Source organism: Nuphar pumila, chromosome 8 (assembly GCF_984573655.1).
Source record: "Nuphar pumila chromosome 8, dmNupPumi1.hap1.1, whole genome shotgun sequence".
Lineage (NCBI taxonomy): Eukaryota > Viridiplantae > Streptophyta > Magnoliopsida > Nymphaeales > Nymphaeaceae > Nuphar > Nuphar pumila.
The window spans coordinates 493,354-517,697 of NC_143256.1; the positions used below are offsets into that span (position 1 = coordinate 493,354).

The 24,344-nt window shown below is 38.3% G+C and overlaps 1 protein-coding gene across 1 annotated transcript in view; it reads right to left on the reverse strand.

Annotated features, from left to right (window-relative positions):
* Nucleotides 1-6,560: 6,560 nt before the first annotated feature.
* The window catches only part of ATERDJ3A (DNAJ heat shock N-terminal domain-containing protein), a 47,631-nt gene continuing 29,847 nt past the window's right edge, over nt 6,561-24,344 (reverse strand). Inside the window, exons 4-7 of the mRNA XM_090015525.1 lie at nt 8,256-8,797; nt 7,814-8,155; nt 7,378-7,731; nt 6,561-7,137 (exon numbers count right to left, since the gene is read on the reverse strand). Coding sequence (XP_089871651.1) covers nt 6,859-7,137; nt 7,378-7,731; nt 7,814-8,155; nt 8,256-8,797 — 1,517 coding nt within the window. The 3' untranslated portion in view covers nt 6,561-6,858. The remainder of the gene's footprint in view (nt 7,138-7,377; nt 7,732-7,813; nt 8,156-8,255; nt 8,798-24,344) is intronic.

Here is a 24,344-nt window from a genome sequence, read left to right on the forward strand (position 1 = left end):
ATATGTGTGCTCTTTGTTTAGCTTATTGATTATGACATGATTCTAAGCAACAGTTTTTAACTCAAATTTCCATGCTCTGTGTACAACATTTCTAAGAGGTGATAATGATGGTAAGTTTGCATCTCATACCTGCTGTAAAGTTAGAATCAGTAGTTGAGGCTGAAGAAGAGTTCCACAAAATAGAATATACTGCTTTTAAAAGCAACTCTTGAAGGAAATAAAACTTGGATCATTGAATGTATATACATTTATGGTTTTATTTATTTTTTTTATTTCTTAAAATGGTGATGTTAAAAGAATATGCTTGGAATTTTAGCTTGTTGATGCATGTAGATTGCTTTTATTCAGTTGCAGGGTGAAATTTCGATGTTATGTAGAGGTGATAGTTGTCTTCTTGTTAATTGGCAGAAGCCATAAATGTGTATATGGATTTTTGATCTTCTGATTTTCTGGAATGATATATGCTTAAGATTTTCAAACATCTCATTATTCATAGGTTCTTTTGTTTAGTTACTTTTGTAGAAAGTGTGTGGTTGGGATTTTCAAGCATCTCATTATTCACAGGTTCTTCTGTTGTGTGTGTGTATATATATATTTTAATTTTTATGTTATAACCAGATTGCCTGTCCATAGCATATATGCAGTTGTCAGATTTGAATTCAGATAGCAGATCTTTTCGCCGGATTCAGATATGTTGGAATCCATGTCTTTTTCGGATTGGATTCGATTCGGATTCAGATATGTTCGAATTCGTGTCTTTTTTTGCAGATTTCGGATTGGATTTGAATACTATTATAGCTGTTGGATTTGGTATTAGTTTTCTCCAACCGAATCCGATTTACCTACATCCGATTAGTCAGATTTTGGTATTGGCCACAGCCGATCCGAATCCGATCTGTTTACATCTCTCTGTCCTCTACGATGGGTTTGAGTGTTAGTATGGGCACCCTCCTCTGCAAGGTGAAGCGAGAGCCACAGATATGGCAAGCCAAGACCAGTACGGCCAAGTCTTCGAACCCCGGTGTGGTTTTCCCGTGTTACAAAAAAAGAAAAAGAAAAAGTAGAATTGTTGATTTCTGTTTTGGCTTTACTGTGAAGCCAGCTGCTAATGTTTCGCAAAAATACACAAGTTCCAAAAGTGAAAGACTTAAATTTACTTTTAATAAAAGAGTAATTTACAGAAAAAGCCATCTAACTAAATGGCTATTTAAAAAAGCGCTAAAATGTTTCCATTATTACACTTAGACGCTTGTTTTATCTCAATGCCTTTCAAATACCCGCTTGAAATATAAAAAATGATATACTTTTCAGATTAAACAACTCATTTTATGCTGTCTGATCAATGCCAGAACTATTGGGATTGACCAGACAAAGGCCAACTTATTTTTTAGGTCCAAGCATGTGCTCGCAGCATAAAATGGAAAAAATCCGCAGCTAAACGTAATAATCAAAACCTTGATCGGTTTCTCCAATATCTGATAAGTTAGGTGGCTTTCTGTGTAAATTACTCGTGATAAAACTACACTCCCACCATGAAATGAAACTGACAAAAGTTGGAAAAACCAATTTATGGGATTTCTTTTGGCAAAGTCTTTATTACGGTTTTCTCAAGATATAGCTACCGACGAAATCAAAATCAAAACGTTACAAGTTTGGTTTTTCTATTTGAGGTTGAGTGTGAATGTTGCAGAAAATCTCATAACTTTCAGTCATTCACGTGCTTATCTCTAACAAAACGAAACAAACCAACACCATGAAATTGACGTTTCTTGTAGTAGACCTTTTATTATGGATTCTCTACGTACAGCTATTAATGAAAAAAAAAATGGGAAATTTTCTCGTTCGGTTCCTATCAAAAGTCCTAGCCAGCTTCTGCCTAACTGTTAGGTTCTTTATAGAGGGACTGACACATTTTAGTCTCATCAGTAATTCTTGTGAATTGCCGTCAGTTTCTTGGTTTTGGATGTAAACTGGGTGGGGTTTGTGTCGGTTCTTGTCAGATCCGTTTTTGGAACAGGTCTAAAAAATAAATCCAAACCAAACCCAATTCGATTCAGGTCCGGCTTCGGGTTTGAGTATAGACAAAATTGAAGATCCATATAGGTTAATAGGTTCAGGTCCAAATGGTTGGGGTCTTAAGTAAACACGTTTTTTAACCGCTGGATTTGAGTATGGTTAAACACTGTGGACACATACCAGTTAACAGCTGCAAATGAAAAACTGGTTGGCTACAAACGGGTCGGGTCTTAATTTGATTCAAAATTTGAGTTGGATGTAGATATTACTATGTTTGCAGACTTGTAATAGGTTCAAGTAAATTAGCTCGCGTATAAATGAGTGGGTTTGTTTAATGCAACTAAATTCATAAGGATTTTCAAGTTTTTAGAGTTAATAAGAGTTTTTACCATAAAAGGAACCTGTTCGATTAACTAATTATATTTAAATTTCTCATATTCGGTATACATTAGGTTCGGGTTAGGATCAATGTGAATATTGGGCCCAAGATTGATTCGGGTTTGGGTCAGCTTAGGTACATATTGGATAGAACCATTTGAGTCGGGTATGAAAATGAGTCCAGTACGTACCAAACAGAACTGTCAAGGTCTGGTATAAAAACTGGGTCTAATCAGATTGGATTTATATTCTTTTCTCAGAACCAACTCTTTTTTAAACGGTTCTAGATTTTAGACCCAACCTGAACCCACGAGTCTTTCAAAATCGGGTATCAGGTCATGCTGAACATGAGCGTTTTTGCTCAGACGGCCACAATGTGCATGAGCAAAAACCCTCATGTTCAGCATGACCTGATCTGCTTTCGTGTATATATATATATATATATATATATATATATATATATATATATATATATATATATATATATATATATATATATATATATATATATATATATATATATATATATATATATATATATATATGTGTGTGTGTGTGTGTGTGTGTGTGCGCGCACGCGTGCATGGTTCATCTAATATTAAACATTCTTATATAGTTGTTAACAAGCACTACACCAAAACTGGTCTTTAGCCACAGCTAAAACCTTGGCTAAAGACCAGAGTTTGTCCTGGCTAAAAGGTTTCAACCACAGCAGCAGCCATGGGCAACACGACCCAAGACGTATCGTGGTTATATCCTGTACGGCAGATGGACATTATGTGATCTTTAGTCCACTGCTGTATGCCATGGCTATATATATATATATATATATATATATATATATATATATATATATATATATATATATATATATATATATATATATATATATATATATATATATAGAGAGAGAGAGAGAGAGAGCATAGGTGCTTGAACATTAGGTACTTGACACGTACTTGAACATGCTGGCCATTCATCACGTGCTTGATTGATGGTGAGCGTAAAAAATGAGTTTTTTCAGCAAACTAGAAATAGCGGCGACAAAAGTTGCCTCACTACTAAAGGTCAATAGCGGTGATTTTTGTCGTTGCTATTGCTCATTTGGGCAAAGAAACTTGTTTTTGACGTTAGAACTTGTCGGTACAGTGAAATAGAAAAGTATAGGTCAAAAATGAATTGGATTTAGCTTAGGTCCAACTGAGTTCAAACCTACCTCAAGTGAGCTAGACTAGGTCAGGTGAGTTAGACCTAGTCAAGAAAAAGATAGAGGAGGTCAAGTTGTTAAGGCTAATGGGTTTTGACCCAACTGAGTTCAGTTTAAGTCAGATGAGTCCAAGCTCACCTCAAGTGAGCTAGACTAGGTCCGGTGAGTTAGACCTAGTCAAGAAAAAAATAGAGGAGGTCAAGTTGTTAAGGCTAATGGGTTTTGCCCTGAGTTCAGTTTAGGTCAGGTGAGTCCAAGCTCACCTCAAGTGAGTTCGATCTAGGTCAAGTGGGTTTGACCAAAGCTAAGACCAAAAACAAAAGAAGAGAAAGAAAAACTAACCTGATAGGTCGAGTGGTTTAACTCAAGTGAGTGCATTCTAGGCTAGGTAGACTCAAACTCACCTCAAGTAGGCTTGGTCTAAGTCAATTGAGCTTAACCTAGGCTAGAACCAAGAGAGAGAAGAGAAAGATGAGAGAGAGAGGTCTGGACATTTTTTTATAAAAAAAGAAGGTTGTTCTTCTCTATTTATAGACTTTTATATGGGTCTTGGGTCGGATCCAATCCATCTACATCATTTGATTCAGATTCAAACTTAAGGCTAAAGTAATAAAATGATATGTATATCTCTGCGAGGCCCACTAGATATTTTCATGGGATATTTATATGAGGCCTACAAAATATTTATGTGGGGCCCGCATATTTTCAGAGTTTCGTCAATATTTTTGCAAAAAAAAGTGATTATGTCATTCTCTTTGTCTCAACAAGATGAAACAGATTAACTTTGTGAAATTCTCTTTGTCTCAACAAGATGAAACAGATTAACTTTGTGAAATTCTCTCATTTTGTTCAATGAGTGAGATATAGCTCCCTAAGTGTTTGAGCATATAACCCTTAAGATATACATGTCCTAAGTATAATTAGTTCTGCGAAATTCCTTCATTTCACATTCTAGGTCAATATGAAGAAATTACATAAAAATACCTTTTATTGTTATTCAAAAATTTAACAAAAAATGTGAATCTTACAAGAGCATCCCTCCCCTCTCACATTCGACCCATCATCTCCCTGCATCGCCTAATAATAGCTGCCGATAAGCATCGTGGAGGTGACGATGCCAGGACACAACAAGACTCGAGCAGCAAGATGGGGCAAGGTGTGAAGCCAGCGCTGATGACCAGCAGCATCATTCGGAGCACGAAGGAGGTCCAATCCTAGGAACGTCGGGCGATGGTGGCTAGAGAACAACCTTATCGACCGGATGGCATTGCCAAGGGGGGGGGGGGGTTGAACAACAGAGCCGTGTCTCGATTTTGGAGGACACGATAACTCACAACAAGGAGAGGTGATTCCCAACGCTAGGCGGAAATCCAAAATGAGGTGATGTGATGGGTCAGCCACATGACAGCAACAAAGGCAGCCCACAAGCCATGACAGCAATCAGGAAGGCTTATGCTCCTTTTCAAGAGTACCAGGCACATGGGAAACTGTTGACGTTAGCATGGGGAGACGGTTCACCAAACCAAGATCTAATGGAGCTAGTTCCTTATCAACCGGAGAAAACCAGCAATCCAAGTCTGAAGAACCTGAATTTTGAACAGTGTCATCGAAGGTCACCAAAGAGATATCTTATCATTCGAATTTCAACCCGAGTTTTGAAAGAAATAGAGCGGGTCTAAACTCAAAATGAAAGATACAGGTAATAGCCCCCCGATTAGAAGCCTAACATTAAAGAAAAGAAATGTCTATCCTCGATTGGAGCACCTAAGAGACAAAAGTAGCTTCAGAGAGAACCAAATTCAAATACATAACTATGTTATTCCTGGTAAGAAGGAAGGGCCTGAAGCTTAGTGGAGGTGACAGGCAACCTGGCTCGAAGTATGGGAGGATTAGGAAGGCGTTGGGCAAGAAGGCAAATCGCATGTGACTTTTAGAGAAAGTTGTTCAAGTGACTCAATCTCAATCTGTCTTTAGCTTTTTTGTTCAATAGAGTCAATAGCTTTGTATTTAAAACTTGTTATACTTTAGATTTTTGGGACAGACACCTAGCAAAACTCGCTAGGTCGGAGATGACCAGAATTTGGAAAGGATGACCCTCTCGACTGGCACCTTTAAGGGTATAGCTTTACTGTACGAAGCTTGAATTTAGTGGAATGAACTGATCATAGCTTGCCTTTCAAAAAAAAAAGTTTTAATCAGAGACTCAGATGAAGAAGGGCACCTCTACCGAATCCAAATGTGATTACCCATTAAAATACCCTATTTGGATACACGTTTCAGGTCGGATTTATTTTGTCTGATCAAAGTCGCTCAAATTTGATTTTTGATGCAGAACAACAGCAAGTCCAGATCCAGTTAGAAATTGGATAACAAGTTTCATTACCGAACCTCAAAGACGGATTCATCAGATACCTGACTTGAACCCAAACATCCCTATCCAAGTGGTTGTCGTGATCCCTTAGCACAAATTGATTTTTACATCTAAGATCAAGGTGTGCAGATAAGGATGGTAGTGGACCGGGACAGAGGACCCTCGTTCCATCTCAAAATTCTGCCTTCCATCCCCACACGGGTTTTGATTTTAACCTCCATCTCCACCTCCATCCCCGTTTTATGTCCTCCATCCCCGGTTCAAACGGGATGAGGTGGGGTAGGGCTCCATTTCTCCCCCAGTCAACTGTCGTCCCCAAAGATATTTTAGTTATTTTACTAACTCGGGGACAGGGTGGGGAAAAGTGTAAGTCCATCCCCGCACAGTTTTGATTTTAACATCCATCTCAGTTTTTATGTCCTCCATTTCTGTTTTATGTCCATCCCCGGTCTACATGCAGGCATGAGCACAAAGGAGAAAGTAACACGTAACATGCATCTGTTGTGACGAGAAGCTATGTAGAACCCCCCCCCCCCCCCCCCCAAAAAAAAAAAAAAATGCCAAGAGAGTTGAGATATCAAGGCATCATTTTTCTTGTTTATTACACTGAAACCACACTCGGGTTCGGAAACTTGGCTGCGCTGGTCTTACACTGCCGTGCCTACAGTTGCCAAGGAAGTGAAGTGTGTGACTTCCTGATCAGCACAACCAGCTTCTCATCTTACCAACTTCCCTGAAAGGTTCTCTCATTAATCTTTCAAATATATAGTTTATATACATGCAACGCATACTTTTGCAGCCAATTCATTTGGCGACAACATTTTGCATCTGCCAGACCCTGACCATCATCAGAATCAGCGGCACTGGTACAAAATGCCACCACCACCTACTTGAGTTCAGCTTCCCCAAGGATCTTTTTAAACTGTACGTCCCCACTAAGAACCAAACTGGCAAAATTCTCTACATTCTCCAGACTTAAATTGCTGGAAAATACTGCAAACCTTTCTTTCCGAGGCTTATAAGCCACCAGGATCCCATCCGAGGACTTGAAACCAGACCTGTCAAACGAGTAGAGAAATGAAGATTGCTTCCTTGCATCCAACAAAGAATAGGAAACCATGTCATGTGTTGAATCCTGGTGTCGGGTCATCCTCTTATGAGAGACCTGCAGGTAAAATGGCCATGGTAAGTTGAGCCCTACTGGTTCAATCAACTGAAATGGCTCTTGATAAATAGAAGCGCCTGACAACCAACTGATGGGTTATGCACCATTTCGGCAATGTCGTTCTATGATTGTTCGAATAATTTGCACAACCGCACATTTTTTGAAGAGCATGAACAGGCTATAACTGCTATAGAAAAGAGTAGGTTTCTTAATGTTTTTGCACATAGAAGTCATACTCACATTGGAAATGATGGAGAGTAGCTTTTCCTTTGTCTTTGGTGTTCTGAAAACACCAATTATGCACACAGATATCTTCTCTCCACAAAGGTCATGCAGGCTTGCCTTTGTAAGCAAGGGAACACGTTCATCACTGGAGCCGGAAGCTGATCCTTTTTTAGTTTGACTGGCAGCATTCTTGTACTTCTTTTCAAAACTCTCTAGAAGCTTTGCAATCTCTTCTATTCCAGATTTCACATCCTTGACAACCACCCCAGAACTCAAGACATGCTTTTCACCACTTGGGAGGATCCCAATTATTGCTGGAAGTAAGTTCACTTTCAACCTTTTCACAACTGGATCGGAGACATCATGAACCTGCACAAACAGCAAGCCTGCACGTCTGAACCATGTACAAAGGAGAAACAAAGAAGCAAAAGGATGGCCAGATGTTTGATACCTCTGAATCATAGAAAACCAAATGTTTACGACACAAGCCACTAAGTGCACGCCATATTACAGGTGTCTCCTTCTTAGTTGAAAGTAAAAGAACCTGAGGCATATTCTTCCCTTTTTTGGGAGAAAAATCAAACGTGTTCAAATTCACCCGTCTTGAAAATTGAGGAAGTTGTTCCTGACAGAATTTTCTCAGTTGTTTTGAGTCCCAGTCACCATTGTATTCGACCAATGTGCCTTCCTCCGTGCTCCTATAGGAATAGATGAATATACGGGGTATTTTGGAAGGCCAGACACCAATTTTTTTGCAGAATACTTGCTCACTTTGGCAATTTATGCTACCAGCCTGCACGAGAATGTACACATCGTTTTCATTCAAGTACAGATGACACAAAAAGGAACATTATGGATGACAATTTTCAAAAAGGGAAAAGATTAGAGCAGACCCTCAATGCTCCCTTCAGAGAGCCTGCAACCTCCTCCGAGATGGATTCTATCATTTGAAGACCTTTCATATTAGGTGTGTGGAATAACAAAAGCCAGGTTAAACCTTGAGCTGATACTTCTTTTTCAAATACCCTTCTATTGATGGGCTGGATATTTTGAAAGGTTTGAGTTCCTGAATTGGGACCATTTGAGTTACCAAAACTGCCAAAGCGATTCTTAGGGTTCTTGCTAAAAAAATTGTTCATGAGGTCAGAAAAGAAATCCCCTGAAAAAGTTGAACCTCCAAAATCAAAGCTGAAAGTGCTGCCGCTTCCACCTGGATTTCCAAAAGTGAAAGGCTCCGAATATCCATCTTTTCCCACTGTATGCCATTGACCCTGCCCAAAGTTAAATCCGCTGCCACCTTGGCCTCCATAGGTGAAATGTGCTGATCCTGACTGAGGACCTCCATAATTCATACCACCAAATGTTGGAAGACCCTTTTCATCACCATATAAATCATAATTTTTTCTCTTCTCTTCATCAGATAAGATTTCATATGCTGCAAACATAGCACATTAATATTACTGAGCACGATATTCATTTGAGACCAACAGTATCATTTGAAGATCTATGTCACAGGGACACGCCACTTTCCCCCATGACATGAGCAGATGTGGACACTGACATGTGCAGCTAATATTTTAATATTATTTTAATATTTTTAATGGTTTTAAGTATTATTTCAATATAAACCTATTTTCATATTAAAATATCAAAAAAATAGTTTTTTATTGATTTTAAAAAAAAAAAACATGTCCTAGTGTCCTATTTTTCAAAAAAAAAAATCAAACTTGTGCATGGAATCCATGTCATGGGTCCTCGTGTCTTTGTGACAGTTGAAGATCCCATTGTGACTACGCAAAAAACAAGAGGAAAAATCTTATGACCTAGCACATTAAAACAAGCTAAATACCAGCAAAATTAGTCACACGCAAAGTTGGACCAGAAATGCAATTTTAGTAATTAAAATAGATTACCTTACTTTTTCTTCTTTTACATCAAATTATGGTCAACGGCGAGGCACTAAGCTTGCATAAGCATTACTAAATTCACGTGTTATATATATATATATGTGTGTGTGTGTGTGTGTGTGTGTACATATTTGATAATAACGAAGCCAATGAAATGGAGTAGAAATCACCTTTTTCGTAATATTTTTGTAGATCAGGCACTATAGATGTGATTTACATGTCTTTTTAATTAAAATAGGTTTTAAAACATGTGATTACAACATGCAAACAAGTTTGCAATGGATTAAAAAATCAATAGCCTACAATGTACCAAAACTTCATGGTTCCAAAAATCATGTACTTCCTTTTAAGTATTCAGTGGTCTTCCTCTTTTCTTAGCCCTTTCTACTTGTACCATATCAACCTCTCACAGGCGCCACAAGAGATCTTCGTGCACCAACGACATTCACTCATTTTATCTTTTATTGGTCTGACTCTTAAATGCATTCTAATATATTCATTTCTAATTTTATCCTTTCTTGTAACCACAAACATGAAAGTTTTTCACTTGTAGAGAAAAGAGAGAGAGGGAGACGAAGAAGGAACTCAAGTTTTCTTTCAGCTGTTACGTTTTTTTTTTCTCATTACCTAAAATCGTGACCTAAAGGATGTTTTATAATGTTACAACACAATGATGTGGATCCGGGTCTGGTGTATCCAAACCCGATAGTTTAAGTGGGTTATAATACATGACTATGGATATGTGTACATGGCTGTACACAATCCATGGATCGACGTGGATCGGGTCCACCTTTTTCACCCCCCCTCAAGTTGATCATGGTTTTGGACCATGAACAACTTGCCTTTAAGCATCCAAAAACGATCCTTTGTTAACCCTTTGGTAAATAGATCTGCAACTTGTCTCTCAGTATTGACGAACTCAGGTTCAATCTCTTTTTCTTCAACCTTCTGTCTCACAAAGTGTTGGTCGATCTCAATGTGCTTTGCACGACTATGATGTATTGGATTGAATGACATGTTGATAGCACTTTGGTTGTCACATAGCAAAGTAGTATGGGAAATATTTTCTCCTACTTCGGTTAGTAGGTGCCTGATCCATGTGACTTCGGCAGTAGCAGCAGCCATAGATCTATACTCAGCCTCAGTGTTTGATCTAGCGATGGCCTTTTGTTTTCTACTGCTCCAAGAGACTAAATTTTTTCCGATGAAGACGCAATATCCTGATGTAGATCTTCGTTCATCAGGATCTCCTGCCCAGTCTGCATCACAATATACAGTGAGTCTGTGCTCATCTTTGCCATATGACTGTGGTGAATATATCAATCCATCTCCAATAGTCCCTTTCAGATATCTAAGGATCCTCTTGACCGCTTCCATATGTCCAGTACGTGGCGCATGCATAAATTGAGACACTTGATTGACTGAATAAACAATATCAGGTCTGGTGAATGTGAGGTACTGTAACATTCCTATTATGCTTCGATACCTGGTGGGGTCATCACACAGATCTCCATCCTGAGAGCTAAGTTTTTGATGAAGCACACTCAGAGTTCCCAGAGGTTTGCAGTCTTGCATGCCTGCCTTGCTGAGAACGTCTACGGTGTATTTGTGTTGAGTGAGTATCAAGCCATGAGCCTGGTTATCAACTTCTACGCCAAGAAAGTAACGTAGAACTCCAAGATCCTTCATTTTGAACCTCTGACCTAGTAAATCTTTTACTTCTTGGATGTGGGTCGCAGAGTTTTCTGTGATGACAATATCATCGACATAAATTAATAACAGAGTGCTCATAGTCTGACTTCTAAAGATAAATAATGAGTGGTCTAGCATGGAACGTGAAAATCCATGTTTCTGAATCTCTAGCGAGAAGCTATCAAACCATGAGCGAGATGCTTGCTTCAGACCATAGATAGCGCTTTTTAACCTGCACACATGAGTTTTACAATTTTGTTCTTGATACCCAGGGGGTTGCTCCATGTATACTTCCTCCTTTAAGTCCCCATGTAAGAATGCATTTTTTACATCAAACTGACTCAACTTTCATCCATGTTCAACAGCCAGGGAAATAATAATTCGGATTGTTCCCATTCTTACAACCAGACTAAAAGTCTCATCATAGTCTTGTCCTGCTTCTTGAGTGAATCCTTTTGCCACAAGCCTTGCCTTGTACCGTTCAATAGTTCCATCTGGCTTGTGCTTTATTTTGTAGACCCATTTACATCCAACAACATTTTTGTAAGGTGGTCTGGGAACAACTTCCCAGGTTCCACATTCATGCAAGGCTTGCATTTCATCATTCATGGCTTCTACCCACTTGGTAGAAGTGGTTGCCTGGTAGTACATAGTGGGCTTTTCTTCCTTATTGAGAGCAGTTAAGAAGAGTTGAAAATCCAATGAGAAGTTGTTATAGCTGACCCACCTGTCAATGGGATGTCGTATGCGGTTTGATTTTCTGACCTCAAGAGTACGAGAATGAGTCGGATTGCCGTCTGAGACATGATCTGAATGACTTTATGTTGTCGGTCTCTGTCTAGAATAGACAATGCCTTTGTATCTGCCTGGTACTTCTTCTGTATTCTGTGATCCCGACGTCCCAGTGTCTTCAAAACTCTCTTCTTCTTGCTGTACACAATCTGAGGAGCATGCTTCGTTGGAGTCAACAAAAAGTTCTGAACTCAACCACGGATAATAAACTTCAGTTGGCATATTCGTTGCATCAACTCCGTCATCAAAATTTTGTTCATCAAAGACAACATTTCTTGAGATTCTGATACGTTTGTTGATGGGATCATAACACCTATATCCTTTGTAGTCATCTGCATATCCCAGAAACCTACATTTCTGGGCTTTGTCCTGAAACTTGTTTCTCAGGGACTGATCAATATGCACATAGCAAACACAACCAAAGACACGCAAATCATGATAACTAGGATGAGCTCCAAAAAGACAGTGATAAAGGGACTTATTTTCCAGAACAACCATGGGTAGCCTATTTATCACATGCACGGCAGAATGAAAGGCTTCTGTCCATAGGTTGATAGGGAGATGACTGTCATGAAGCATACTCATGGCACTTTCAACAATATGTCTATGTTTTCGTTCAGCAATCCCATTTTGTTGAGGGGTGTGGGGGCAGGACACCCTTCTTCCTATTCCATTATTTCGAAGAAAAGAAACAAAATCACGGGATGAGAATTCCCCAGAAAAATTGAATGGACTCAGAAAATTGTTTTTAACCAAGGAAAGAAAATTTTGAAACAAAGAGAAGACTTCCGACTTATTCTTTATGAAATATATCCAAGTGTATCGAGAATAACTATCAACAAAGATTAGATAGTATATGCTCTCAGATCCAGAGACAATTGGGGCGGGTCCCCATACATCAGAACAAATAATCTCAAAAGGTTTTGAAGCTCTCTTATTAATGGAATGGAAAGGCAATACATGACTCTTACATGAAAGACAACTGGAACACTTATGACTGCTCTCATTCCCATTAAGACTTTCTTTTGGAATGAGATTATTAGAAACAAGTTTCTTAATGAAATGACTCCCACAATGTCCTAACCGACTATGCCATAAGAACGGCTTATTACATTCAGAAATACTAAAAACACTGGCAAAAGAAAATGAACACAACTCTAACGAAGGCTTTGAATTCAGATGAGCAGGGCAGACAGCATGACATGGAGCTTCTTCAAAGACATACATATTGCCTCGTCTTTTTCCTTCAGCGAATGTTTCCCTCGTGCGTAGGTCATTGACCTGCACAGAAAAGGGAGTAAATTCAACTGAAGCATTATTATCATCAATAAGCTTGGAGACAGAGACAATGTTTTTCTTAATGTCAGGAGCATGAAGAACATCAGAAAGAGTAAGAGTGGAATGTGACATGGGAATGACAGTTTTTCCAACATGAGTAACAGGATGGTGGGATCCATCTCCAGTAACAATCTTGCTTTTTCCAAAATAAGGAATAGGATTAGAAATCTTACCTGCATCACCTGTCACATGAGTCGCTGCTCCTGAGTCAACAAACCAAGTGCCTTCATCACTCTGTTTCAATTTCAACTCGGACAAAGCAGATATTAGTAGATCTTTGATGTCTCCACTATCTCTGGTATTTGTGAACTTTCTTTTCATTTCTGTCTGTGGGCCTTTTCCTTTATTCTCTGGATTGTGCCAACAATTCGCCTTGATATGCCCTTTTTTGTTACAAAAGAAGCAAGTGGGGACGAATCTTGATCCCTGCGCATGGGCAGACATATTTGGAGTGGGAAGCAAACCACGCCCTCTGTATCCATTTCGCCCTTGTCGTCTTCATCCTCGTCCTCTACCATAAGTCACTCCTGTGGCAAAAACTTCTTGAGAATTTGTGTGGATGTGAGTTTCTTCAGAGAATCCCTTCAGAGTCATTTCATACTGAATCAATTTCGCCCGTAACGCATCGAAGGAAGGAAGAGCAGGAAGGCACAATAGTGAAGCGACTATCATATTGTAGTCAGATCCCAATCCACTCAGAGTTTGTTGCACCATGTCGTTGTCGCTTACGGCACATCCTATAACTGCAAGTTGATCTGTGATGGTTTTTATCTTGTTCAAATATTCCATGATGGCCATGGATTCTTTTCTTAACAACTGAAATTCCCTTTTAAGGAAAACCATCCTTGCTTAAGAAACCTGCGAATACGTCTGAACCAGTCGCTCCCAGAGTTGTAGCGATGTACAATTGTCGGGAATGGCAACTAGAACTTCTTGAGACAGGGTTGAGGTGATGTATGCAACAACTGATTGATCTTTCCTTTCCCAATTGAGAAATTCTACATTTTTGACGTACACGATCGAACTCACCCCTTGATCATCTTTCTCTTCTCTCGGGACAAATTCTGGTGGAACAAGAATGGTTCCGTCCAGGTGACCTAAGAGACCTTGACTCCTTATAAAAGGAATAATTTGTCTCTTCCAAATTAAGAAATTGGAGGTATTCAACTTTTCAGAGACGAGTTGGTTGAGGAAGCTTGAAGAAAGATTTGATTGAGAGTGATAAGGGTCCATTTGAAAAGAAACAACGAGAATGTCGACCAGAGTGTTCACAAAAAGTTCAGCTTTTTTTTTGGGGGGGAATCGCAGGCTGTCGGATGCAGGGAACTCGGTTTCTGAACCTTTTCTGTGCAGTCCAGAAACTGAGATTAATGAGATGAAGGATGCCTTCACACGTTAAAGGAACTCCTTTTTTTTTATAAGAATAGAAATCGATAATCAAAGGATAAGTTTCACAGTATAGCAGTAAAGAATAAAAAAATCGAATGTGCAAAGACAGACTTAGAGGGGATTAGGTAGGGCTGATCAAGAAAAGAAATTAAGGAGATACTGTGGGTGTCTGTGTTCACGTAAACGTGAATCATAGATTCACAAAAAAATGAAACCCACGTGAATAGAGGTCACGTGGATCACGGTTTCACCAAGGGAAGAAACCCACGTGAGGTGTGGGTACACAGTAAATTTCAGAAAGAGGGGAGGAAATGGGGAAGAACACAAGAAAAAAAAAAACACGTGAGGTGTGGGTACACAGTAGATTTCAGAAAGAGGGGAGGAAATGAGGAAGAACAAAAGAGAAAAGAAAGGGAAAAGGGGGAACAGAAAAAAAAAAAGAGGGGAAAAGAAGAACCTCGATTTTCCGAACTCGCTCTTGCCGGAATCCTTCTCAGCCTCAGTCGGATCTATGCTCTGATACCATGGAAGTTTTTCACCTGTAGAGAAAAGAGAGAGAGGAAGAGAGAGGGAGACGAAGAAGGAACTCAAGTTTTCTTTCAGCTGTTACGTTTTTTTTTTCTCATTACCTAAAATCGTGACCTAAAGGATGTTTTATAATGTTACAACACAGTGATGTGGATCCGGGTCTGGTGTATCCAGACCCGATAGTTTAAGTGGGTTATAATACATGACTATGGATATGTGTACATGGCTGTACACAATCCATGGATCGACGTGGATCGGGTCCACCTTTTTCAAAACATCCATTTACAACATGCACTCTATCTTCTTGTCGTTTTTTAGTCGCCCAACATTCCACTGTATATAATAGTGTTGGTTCATAACAGTCTTGTAGAAACATCCTTTTAATCATAGAGGTACCCTTTTATCATATAACATGCCACTAGTCTGTCTTCACTTAACCAACCAGCATTGATCCTATTAGTGATATCTTCTTCAAATCCCACATTCTGTTGTAACATAGACTCTAGAAAAAAGGGCGGGTGTGAATGACTTAGGCATGCACTCCCTAACGGGTGTTAGACACAGTTTTTTGGTGATTCGATTGTATGGCTATGTCACAAGGGCATGCCATTTCGGTGGTGTGTCCCTAGTGACACGTACAGAACGCCCAGACACGTGGACACGTATGGTTAATATTTCAAGATTATATTCATATTTTTATTGTTTTAAGGTTTTATTTCAATAAAAATGCATTTTTAACATTAAAATATCAAAAAATAGTTTTTTATTGATTAAAAAATTATAAAAGTTTATGTCCTCGTATCCTATTTTCCAAAAAAAAATTGAACTTTGCGAGAAACTCGCATTATGCTTCCTTGTGTCTTTGTGATATAGTGGTATGGATGTGTTCAACATCTTTCATTTGCTAAGAATTGGCTCTTTGGTTATGTACTTTCACAAAAAAAAACATGATTTTATAACATTTTAAATTTAAAATATTATGGGTTGTTGATTTTCAACCCTTAAAAAGACCTACTCAGAATCAAATTATTCAAAAAGCCAATCCCTAGTTATTTGATTGTGTAGAACATATTTGTATGGTCAGAATTTTAAAAATATAAAAAGTCTTTGGTGAAAACTTGTGTGCATTTCTGTGCTCACAAATGTATATATATATATATATGGGCAAAGCTACGTTGTAGCTAGGGTGGTAAGGGGGTATCGGGTCAAGGTGGGCAGTGCCCACCCTGACCCACTATGTGCATGAGAGGCCGAGTTAGGGTAGGCCACCACCCTGTTCGGATCCACATTATAAAAACAATGTACCCCTGCCCAACCCTGACTCCCATATCTCTCTCCCTCTCTCTCTGCTGATTTCTTAGGGGTCAGGGCAATAAGCATGCCACTTGCTTATTGCGGCCTCTCCGACATATCATTTGTTCTTCTTGTGCTTTTCTTATTCTAGGGTTTAGAGTTTCTCGCGTTTTTTTTGTCTAATTAGCATTTGGATTTTTTATTGTGGTTTTTCCAATGAGATAAATGTTTAATTAGGTATTTTTATGGGTTTTTTTTCAATCAACATTAGATATGATTCCACATGCTTCACTTTAGTTATAATTTTAGGGGTTTCATTTTTTTCTCAATTAGCATGTACATATATGAATGATTTTTGTTAGTGCATAAGTTTTTGATTTATTTTTTTAAATAACATAAATATTTAATTAGGTTTTAGGGTCTTTTATTTTTTTAATTAGCATTTAGGTTTTTTATCTTAGTTTTTTAAATGCTCAATTAGCATATATATATATATATATATATAATGTTTGTTAGGAAATAGGTTTTTGATTTTTTTAGCAGCATGAATATTTAATTAGGTTTTATGGGTTTTTTGTGTTTTTTTTTCAATTAGCATTTTAGTTTTTTATTTTGTTTTCTTAATGAGTAGAATATTTAATTAGGTATTTTTGTTTTTTTAAATCAACATTAAACATGATTCCACATGCTTGTTTTTAGTTAGAGATTTAAGTTTTTTTTTATCAAATAGCCTATAAATGAGTGATGCTTGTTAGGATTTAAGGTTTTGATTTGTTTTTTTATAAAATGGCATAAATGTTTTTATGATTTCAAGGTTTTTTTTGTTTTTTTAATGGTAATTAGACATGAATCCATGAATAAACAATAATAAATGCTTGATTTTAGTTAAAATATTAACGGTTTTTTAATATAAATGCAAAATTATGATATTTGTAGGAATCAGGGTTTTTTTTGTAAAAGTTATGATTTAGAATAATTGATTTTTTTAGAAATTTTGTTAGTATAGATTATTAGGATTTATTTTTCCTTTTCATTGTGCCTTCGTGCCCACCCTAGTTTAAATTCTTGGCTCAGGCCCTATATATATAGATATACTATTGAGTAAAAATCACCATTATAACATATTTTTCATTTTTTACTGGATCATGTTAAAGAATGTAATGCCTATTTCACGTGTTATGTAATAACCTACTTTTCTTGTATATATGTATTTTTGTAACATAGCTGTAAAGTTATAGTTCATTTTTGTCTTTTGTGTAACAAGAGGGAGTGACCCTCATATATGGCGCAACCCTCGTTCTTTCAAGATTAACGAAGTTTCTTTCTCTTGCATTAAGTTTCGTTATGGTATCACGTGAAATAGACAAAAATACAACTGAAAGGAGAATTGAAACTGTGCTAGGAGAGGAAGGAAGCTTCACTTTGGTGTGGTGTGCAGAACCATCGCCTCGAGAATCATGCCAGAGGAGGCAGCGTCTCTAATGGTCTGGTACTGGTACGACTGTTTGGGTTTTACTTGATTGGCTTAGGGATTTGTAAGTTCTTGATTTTAGAGAATCGTCAAATCAAGAATCTTGCATTTTGAAGCCAGTTTGGATTTTCTATGAATGTTCGAAGATTTTCTGTGAAATAAGTATCATTCTGTCCAGATTTGATGCTTTACCTGTTCCTGATCTTATTTGGGGTTTTTGACGACTTGGATTGTTTGTATCTCGGTCGTTTTTTAGTATGCTAGATATTAAAATCAGTTGGGTGAAGAATCTTGAACTTTTGAGGAAGTTTTAAGGTGTTTTTAGTGGTTACTAATAGGCGGTACAGTGTTTTCCTTGAATCAGAAAATCGTGTGACCTGTGGGTTCTCCATAAACTGCATATGGATGTTGATTTTGGTTGTCTGCCATCATATCAACCCTGCTGACTTGGTGTTTCATTGATTTTGCCTCGGTGTGGTGTGCTTTCAACTATTTTATTCTATTGGCAGCATAGTGTGTGTGCTGGTCCTTGGCTTTATTGCAGAGAATATCTTAAAGTCGGTGATATCTTGCTAGTTTTGGGACTGCATATTGTGTATTTGGTTTTGTTGTGCTGTGTTTTCTGTTGTGTATGAAATAATTGTAATTTGAGGGATTGGGTGTGAAATGGAGAAGGGTGACCCTATTCAGCTCACTCCAGTGAAACTTGATGGAACCAACTATGCTTGTTGGTCTGATTTTATGACGGCTGTTATTGATGGAAAAGGCTTGGGAGAGTACCTTGATGGTACCTGTGAAGCCTAAGGAAAGTGACCCAAACTTTGATACTCTGATGGAGTGGAAAATGAACAATGTGAAGGTTAAGTCATGGATTTTGGGTTCTGTAGAGTAGATGGGGATGAATATCTACAAGTTTCAAGAATCAAAGGATGCATGGAGATAATTGAAACAAGTCTATATGCAGGAGAATTGGGCAAAACAGTATCAACTCATGCAAGATTTGAGATCTCTGAGGCAGGGGAATAAGTCCATCCAAGACTTTCATTTCGTGATGCAAGGATTATGGGACTCGCTTTGATAGAAAGTAGCATGAAGTGAGATAAATGCAAAGATTTTAAGGCATGTGTGGATGCTGAGAATCAATCTGAGACTGTGATGTTAATTGAGCCCCTTATGGGACTTTGCCCTGAGTATGATAACGTGAGAAGTGCAATTATTTACAGGACTTTCCTCCCTCCGATCACTCGGGCTCTCTTTGAGCTTATTGCAAAAGAGACCAAGATGAAGTCCCATCAGTCTTATCCTGCTGGAGACTCTGTTATGGTGGCATCTAAGCAAGGAGGGAGTTATGGTGGTGCAAAGGTTGGGACACCCAAGTTTGATATGAATAGAGTAAGGTGTCATGACTGTAAGGAGATTGGGCATATGAAAAAGAATTGCCCAGTGTTGAGAGAGAAGAATGCTAGGGCAGGTGGGTGTGTTTTTGTGTCAAATGATGTGAGTGGTGAGAAGAGCACTAAAAAGGATGAGGAAAGTGTGGTAGCAATGACATCTGCTTCCACATCTAACACCCAAGCATTTGTTCACTCAAGGTTATACCAATTGCAACAACAAATTCAGCAGCTCCTCTCCTTGTCAACTTCCTCAGTTGCCACTGCTTATTTGGGTTCCAATAGTTGTGCCTTGGCAGGTATCCCTAGTGTGAGTTCTGGTTAGTTAATAGATTCAAGAGTGTCATCTCATATGAATGCAAATGAATCCATATTGACCAATTGTAAACCATGTTGTAATACATTTCATACAGCAGATGGATCCCTTATGAATGTTTCTAAAGTTGGGTTGGTTACTTTTACATTCAATCCTAGTGAAAAACTTATTCTTGAAGTATTCTTGGTTCCCTCTCTTGCCATGAATTTAATCATTGTTGGCCAAATTACCCAGTTCAATTGTGATGTTTATACCCCTGATTATTGTTTTGTGCAGAATCGGTCGCTAGGGAAGATGGGGACTGGGCATAGGCAAGGCCACCTTTACTTCTTGGACGAGCTAGATCAATGTTGTGGAAGTATAGATAATCATGATGTTAGTGCTGCAGTTTTGGAGTATTTAGTCTTGTGGCATTGTAGATTGGGTCATGTGTCTAGTTCTAGGTTGAAGTATATGTTATCATCTGGTGTCTTGGGTAGTGACATATAGTTGTGAGGTGTTTGATGAAGTCAACTGCAATGAGTTAGTCATCTCAACGAACTGCATGCTTTGTCGAAGCCATCCTACAATGTGGCCAACCAATGGGAGGCCAAGGCCTTCCAGCCCAGATCTCGATTATGGAACAAATTCTCTTACCGGGCCACTTCACAAGTCCATTAGGCTGGCAAAGGCTAGCACAAGCAAGCGTCCCTAATTCCATTCCACCGGAAGATTTGCAAGCTATGGTGGGAAGTCTCTTTTCTCCCCAACCAATTACCTTCACTCATCATTCTTTGCCTGACATTCAACAGTTGTAAGTTGTCTAACATTCAAGCCCTTTCACTTGGTCTTAGAGAGGTTGAGTCTGCTTATCCTTTTGATTTGATTCACTCTGATGTTTGGGATCCATCCATGTTGCATCCAAAGGAGGGTTGACTTTTCTAGATATACATGGATATATTTTATAAAGACATAAGTGAATTGTTCAATATCTTTAAGAAATGTGTATGTATGTTGATAGTCTTGAGACTCAATTTGCAGTTAAGGTGAAATTTCTTTGCTCAGATTCAGGGGGAGAGTATACTTGAAAGTTGAAACCACTAGAACTCTTTGTTTAATAGTGGGATGCCCAAGGAATTTTGGACTGAAGCTGTAGGAGCGACAATTTACTTGATAAATTGGATGCCTTAAAGGGTTATTAGAAGGATATCATAATATAAAAAGTTGTTTGGAAGAGAGCCTGATTATGAGTTGCTAAGGGCCTTTGGCAGTACTTGTTTTGTTCATGTCCCTACTCAATTTAGAGATAAGTTGTCTTCTAGGTCAGTTAAGTGTTGTTTTATTGGGTTCCCTGAATGACAACAAAGTCATAAATGCTTTAATCGAGTAGGAAAGAAAGTCTAAACTTCTAGGCATGTGGAGTTCTTGGAGCATATACCATGTTATAAGGATGAACGCCAAGTTGAAAAACCTGAATCTACCTTCTCATTCCTTGTCCCCTTCCAAGAAGATTCTGATAAAGATAAGGAGTGGATTACTTATGGTAGAACTTCAAGGGTTCTTGCAGTCTTTCCTTAAGCAACAGGATCAGGAAGGTGAAGCCTCAACTGAGTCAAATCCCAATACTTCTCAGACCGATCTTGATCTAGAAGCACTTGTGCCTTCTTCCATTGCCTAGAAACACTTGTGCCTTCTTCCATTGCTCAGGTGCATAGGATTACTCGTCCTTCTGTCCCTCCTACTCATTTTGTTTCATATGAGTCTTTTTCTGCTACTCACTAAGCATTTTTAGCTATAGTCCAATTTTATCATGAACCTAAGTCCTATGTTGAGGTTGTGCTAGATCCCGAGTGGTAGAAAGCTATGTGTGAAGAGCTAAAAGCACGGGAAAGGATAAAAGCTTGGGAGTTGCTAAAGTTTCCAGAAGATAAAAACGTTGTTTGTTGCAAATGAGTATCAAAAATCAAAACAGGATATGATGGATCAATAGAGAGGAATAAAGCTAGTCTTGTAGCAATTTGTTATAGTCAGCAGTATGGGATAGATTTTACATAGATTTTACAGAGACTTTTGCTCAAGTTACACATATGACTCCCATCAGAACCTTGTTAGTTGTGGCAGTTGCTAAGAAGTGGGACTTGTGGCAATTAGATGTCAAGAATGCTTTCCTGAATGGTGACTTGGAAGAGGAAGTATACATAGAGTGGACTCAGGGAGTTGATAAGAAGGGAAGAGTGTGAAAATTGAAGAGAGCCTTGTATGGTTTAAAGCAAACTCCAAGGGCATGGTTTGATAAATTCAGTAATGTAGTTATAAGGTTGGGCTTCAAGCAAAGCTTTCATGATATTGCATCATGTGTCATCCTCCACTCAAGGGCAATGTCTATTCTTGTTATATGTGGATGATATGATAACTGTGGGAGATGACAAGGGTATGATTGAGAATGTGAAGTGTCGGTTGGCAGATAGTTTTGAGATAAAGGATTTGGGCAAAGTGAAGTACTTTTTGGGGCTTGAAGTTGCATATTCTCAAAGAGGCTACTTGTTGACTCACATAAGTACTCAACTGAGTTGATTAGCAAGGCAAGATTGGTAGAAGACAAGAAACAAGTTGATACACCTATGGAAGCCAATTGCAAGTTAAAGCACTTAAAAGGTGAACTTCTTTATAATCCTATAGTATATAGGCAGTGGTAAAGAGTTTGATTTATTTGACCATCTTTAGGCCTAACATCACCTTTGTTCTGCATGTGGTGAGCCAATTCATGAGTGCTCCTAGATCACCCTATTTGGGGGCAGTATTGAGGATCATTAGATATATTAAAAGTACAATGCATTATGGTTTATTCTTTTTTGCATCTTCTGCATTAGAATTAAAGACTTACTATGATGTAGACTTTGGGGGAGTGTCGCAGGACAGACATTTTACCACTGGATTCTGTGTATTTTTGGGAGACTCTTTGATATCATAGAAAAACAACAAGTAATAGAGAGTTGCTTTGTCCAGAGTTGAGGCAAAGTATCGTGCTATGGCCCAGATAACAACAATAATTACTTGGTTGAGATGGTTATTGCAAGGTATGGGTGTTTATTGAAGAAGCCACTACATTGTACTGTTACAATCAAAGTGTTATTCATATAGCTAAGAACCAGAGTTTCAGGAGAGAACTAAGTTACTAAGCACATTGAAATTGATTGTCACTTTACTCGTAGAGCATACTCGGAAGGAATCATATCATTGTCTTACATTGGGATTGCTAGTCAAATAGCATATTGCTTCACAAAGAGTTTACCTTTGAAGACATTCCAGCCATTTCTCTTCAAACTTAGAATGATTGTGTTTTCATCATCCCAAGTTTGAGGGGAATGTTAAGGAATGTAATGCTTATTTCACGTGTTATGTAATACCCTATTCATCTTGTATATATGTATATTCTTGAAAGGTATTTTTGTAACATAGTTATAAAGTTATAGTTAATCATTTTTTTGTCTTTTGTGTAACAAGAGGGGTCGACCCTCATATATGGTATAACCCTCATTCTTTCAAGATTAACAAAGTCTCTCTCTCTCTCTCTCTCTCTCTCTCTCTCTCTCTCTCTCTCTCTCTCTCTCTCTCTCTCTCTCTCTCTCTCTTGCATTAGGGTTTGTTAGATCAAACCAAGGTTGTCAAACTAGGAAGCAGAAGCGGGAAACGATACGAAAAGCGAGAAGCGAGGCATTTTGAAATTTATAGGAAGCGAGAAGTGAACTATCAATTTGAAAGCGAAATATAAATAAAAAATAAAGCAATATAGTAACTGAATAGGAATCGAACAAGCAAATAAAACCTAAAATAAAATTGATTATTCTTATATTTCATGATTTTTCAGTAAAAGAGTTAAAATTTTGTTAAAATCTAACAATGATGGTTACCAATTTAGAGAAAGTACATGAAAAGTGAGTGAAAGCATGAGAGAAAATACATGAAAAACATGAAAAGAAACATGAGAAAAGCATATAGGAAACATATATCATGTGTGTGGGAAGCATAGAAGAAGCGTGGGGGAATCGAGATTCCCATGAAGTGAGGAGTATCGCGCTTCCGAAGCGAGTTTCCGGGAAGCGTGCTTCCCACCTACCTAAGAAGCTTCCAGTAACTCTGATTAACCCCTATAGTTGTGATCTACATGGTCTGTTTAGTGGAAAACAGGTTTTGGATGATATGTTTGTGATGAGTAAGGAGGTTTTAGGAGGGCTTCAAAAATCAACAGCATGCAATATGCTAAAATTTCACAAGTCTAAAATGTGTTTTTACATCAAAAAGCACAATCAAAAGTGCAAGCCCCTAACAAATGATTCATTCTGAAGACATATGAGGTCAGATTGATTGGATAGAGCTTGGACGCAAGATTACCAACTAGCAGTTGACCGTGCAAGTACCTATGTCACATATATTAGGTCAGATTGATTGTAGGTGCAGGTTCAGGTGCGAGTGCGGGCACAAAGGGTGTGACGTAGGCAATTTCAAAAAATTTGGGTGTCGGGTATGTGGATATATATAATGAATTTAGAATTATACAATTATGTTTCCTTTGGTTTTCAAGTTTTATTTTACACTTGGACAATTTTGGATGTTAATGCACCCAGCCATGTCCAATGCCACACCCACACCCGACAGTGTCGATGTGGGTACTTTAAGGGTGCAGAAGAACCCACCACACACACACATTAGTTTTGGAACAATTGCTTGTATGTACAAACGACTTAGCAAAACACTCTTTTTGTTTAGGTTTCTTTTTTTCCTGCATCTCGACAGTGTCGACCTGGGTGCTTTAAGGGTGCAGAAGCACCCACCACACACACACACATGTATTATTAGAATAGTTTTGCAACAATTGCTTGTATGTA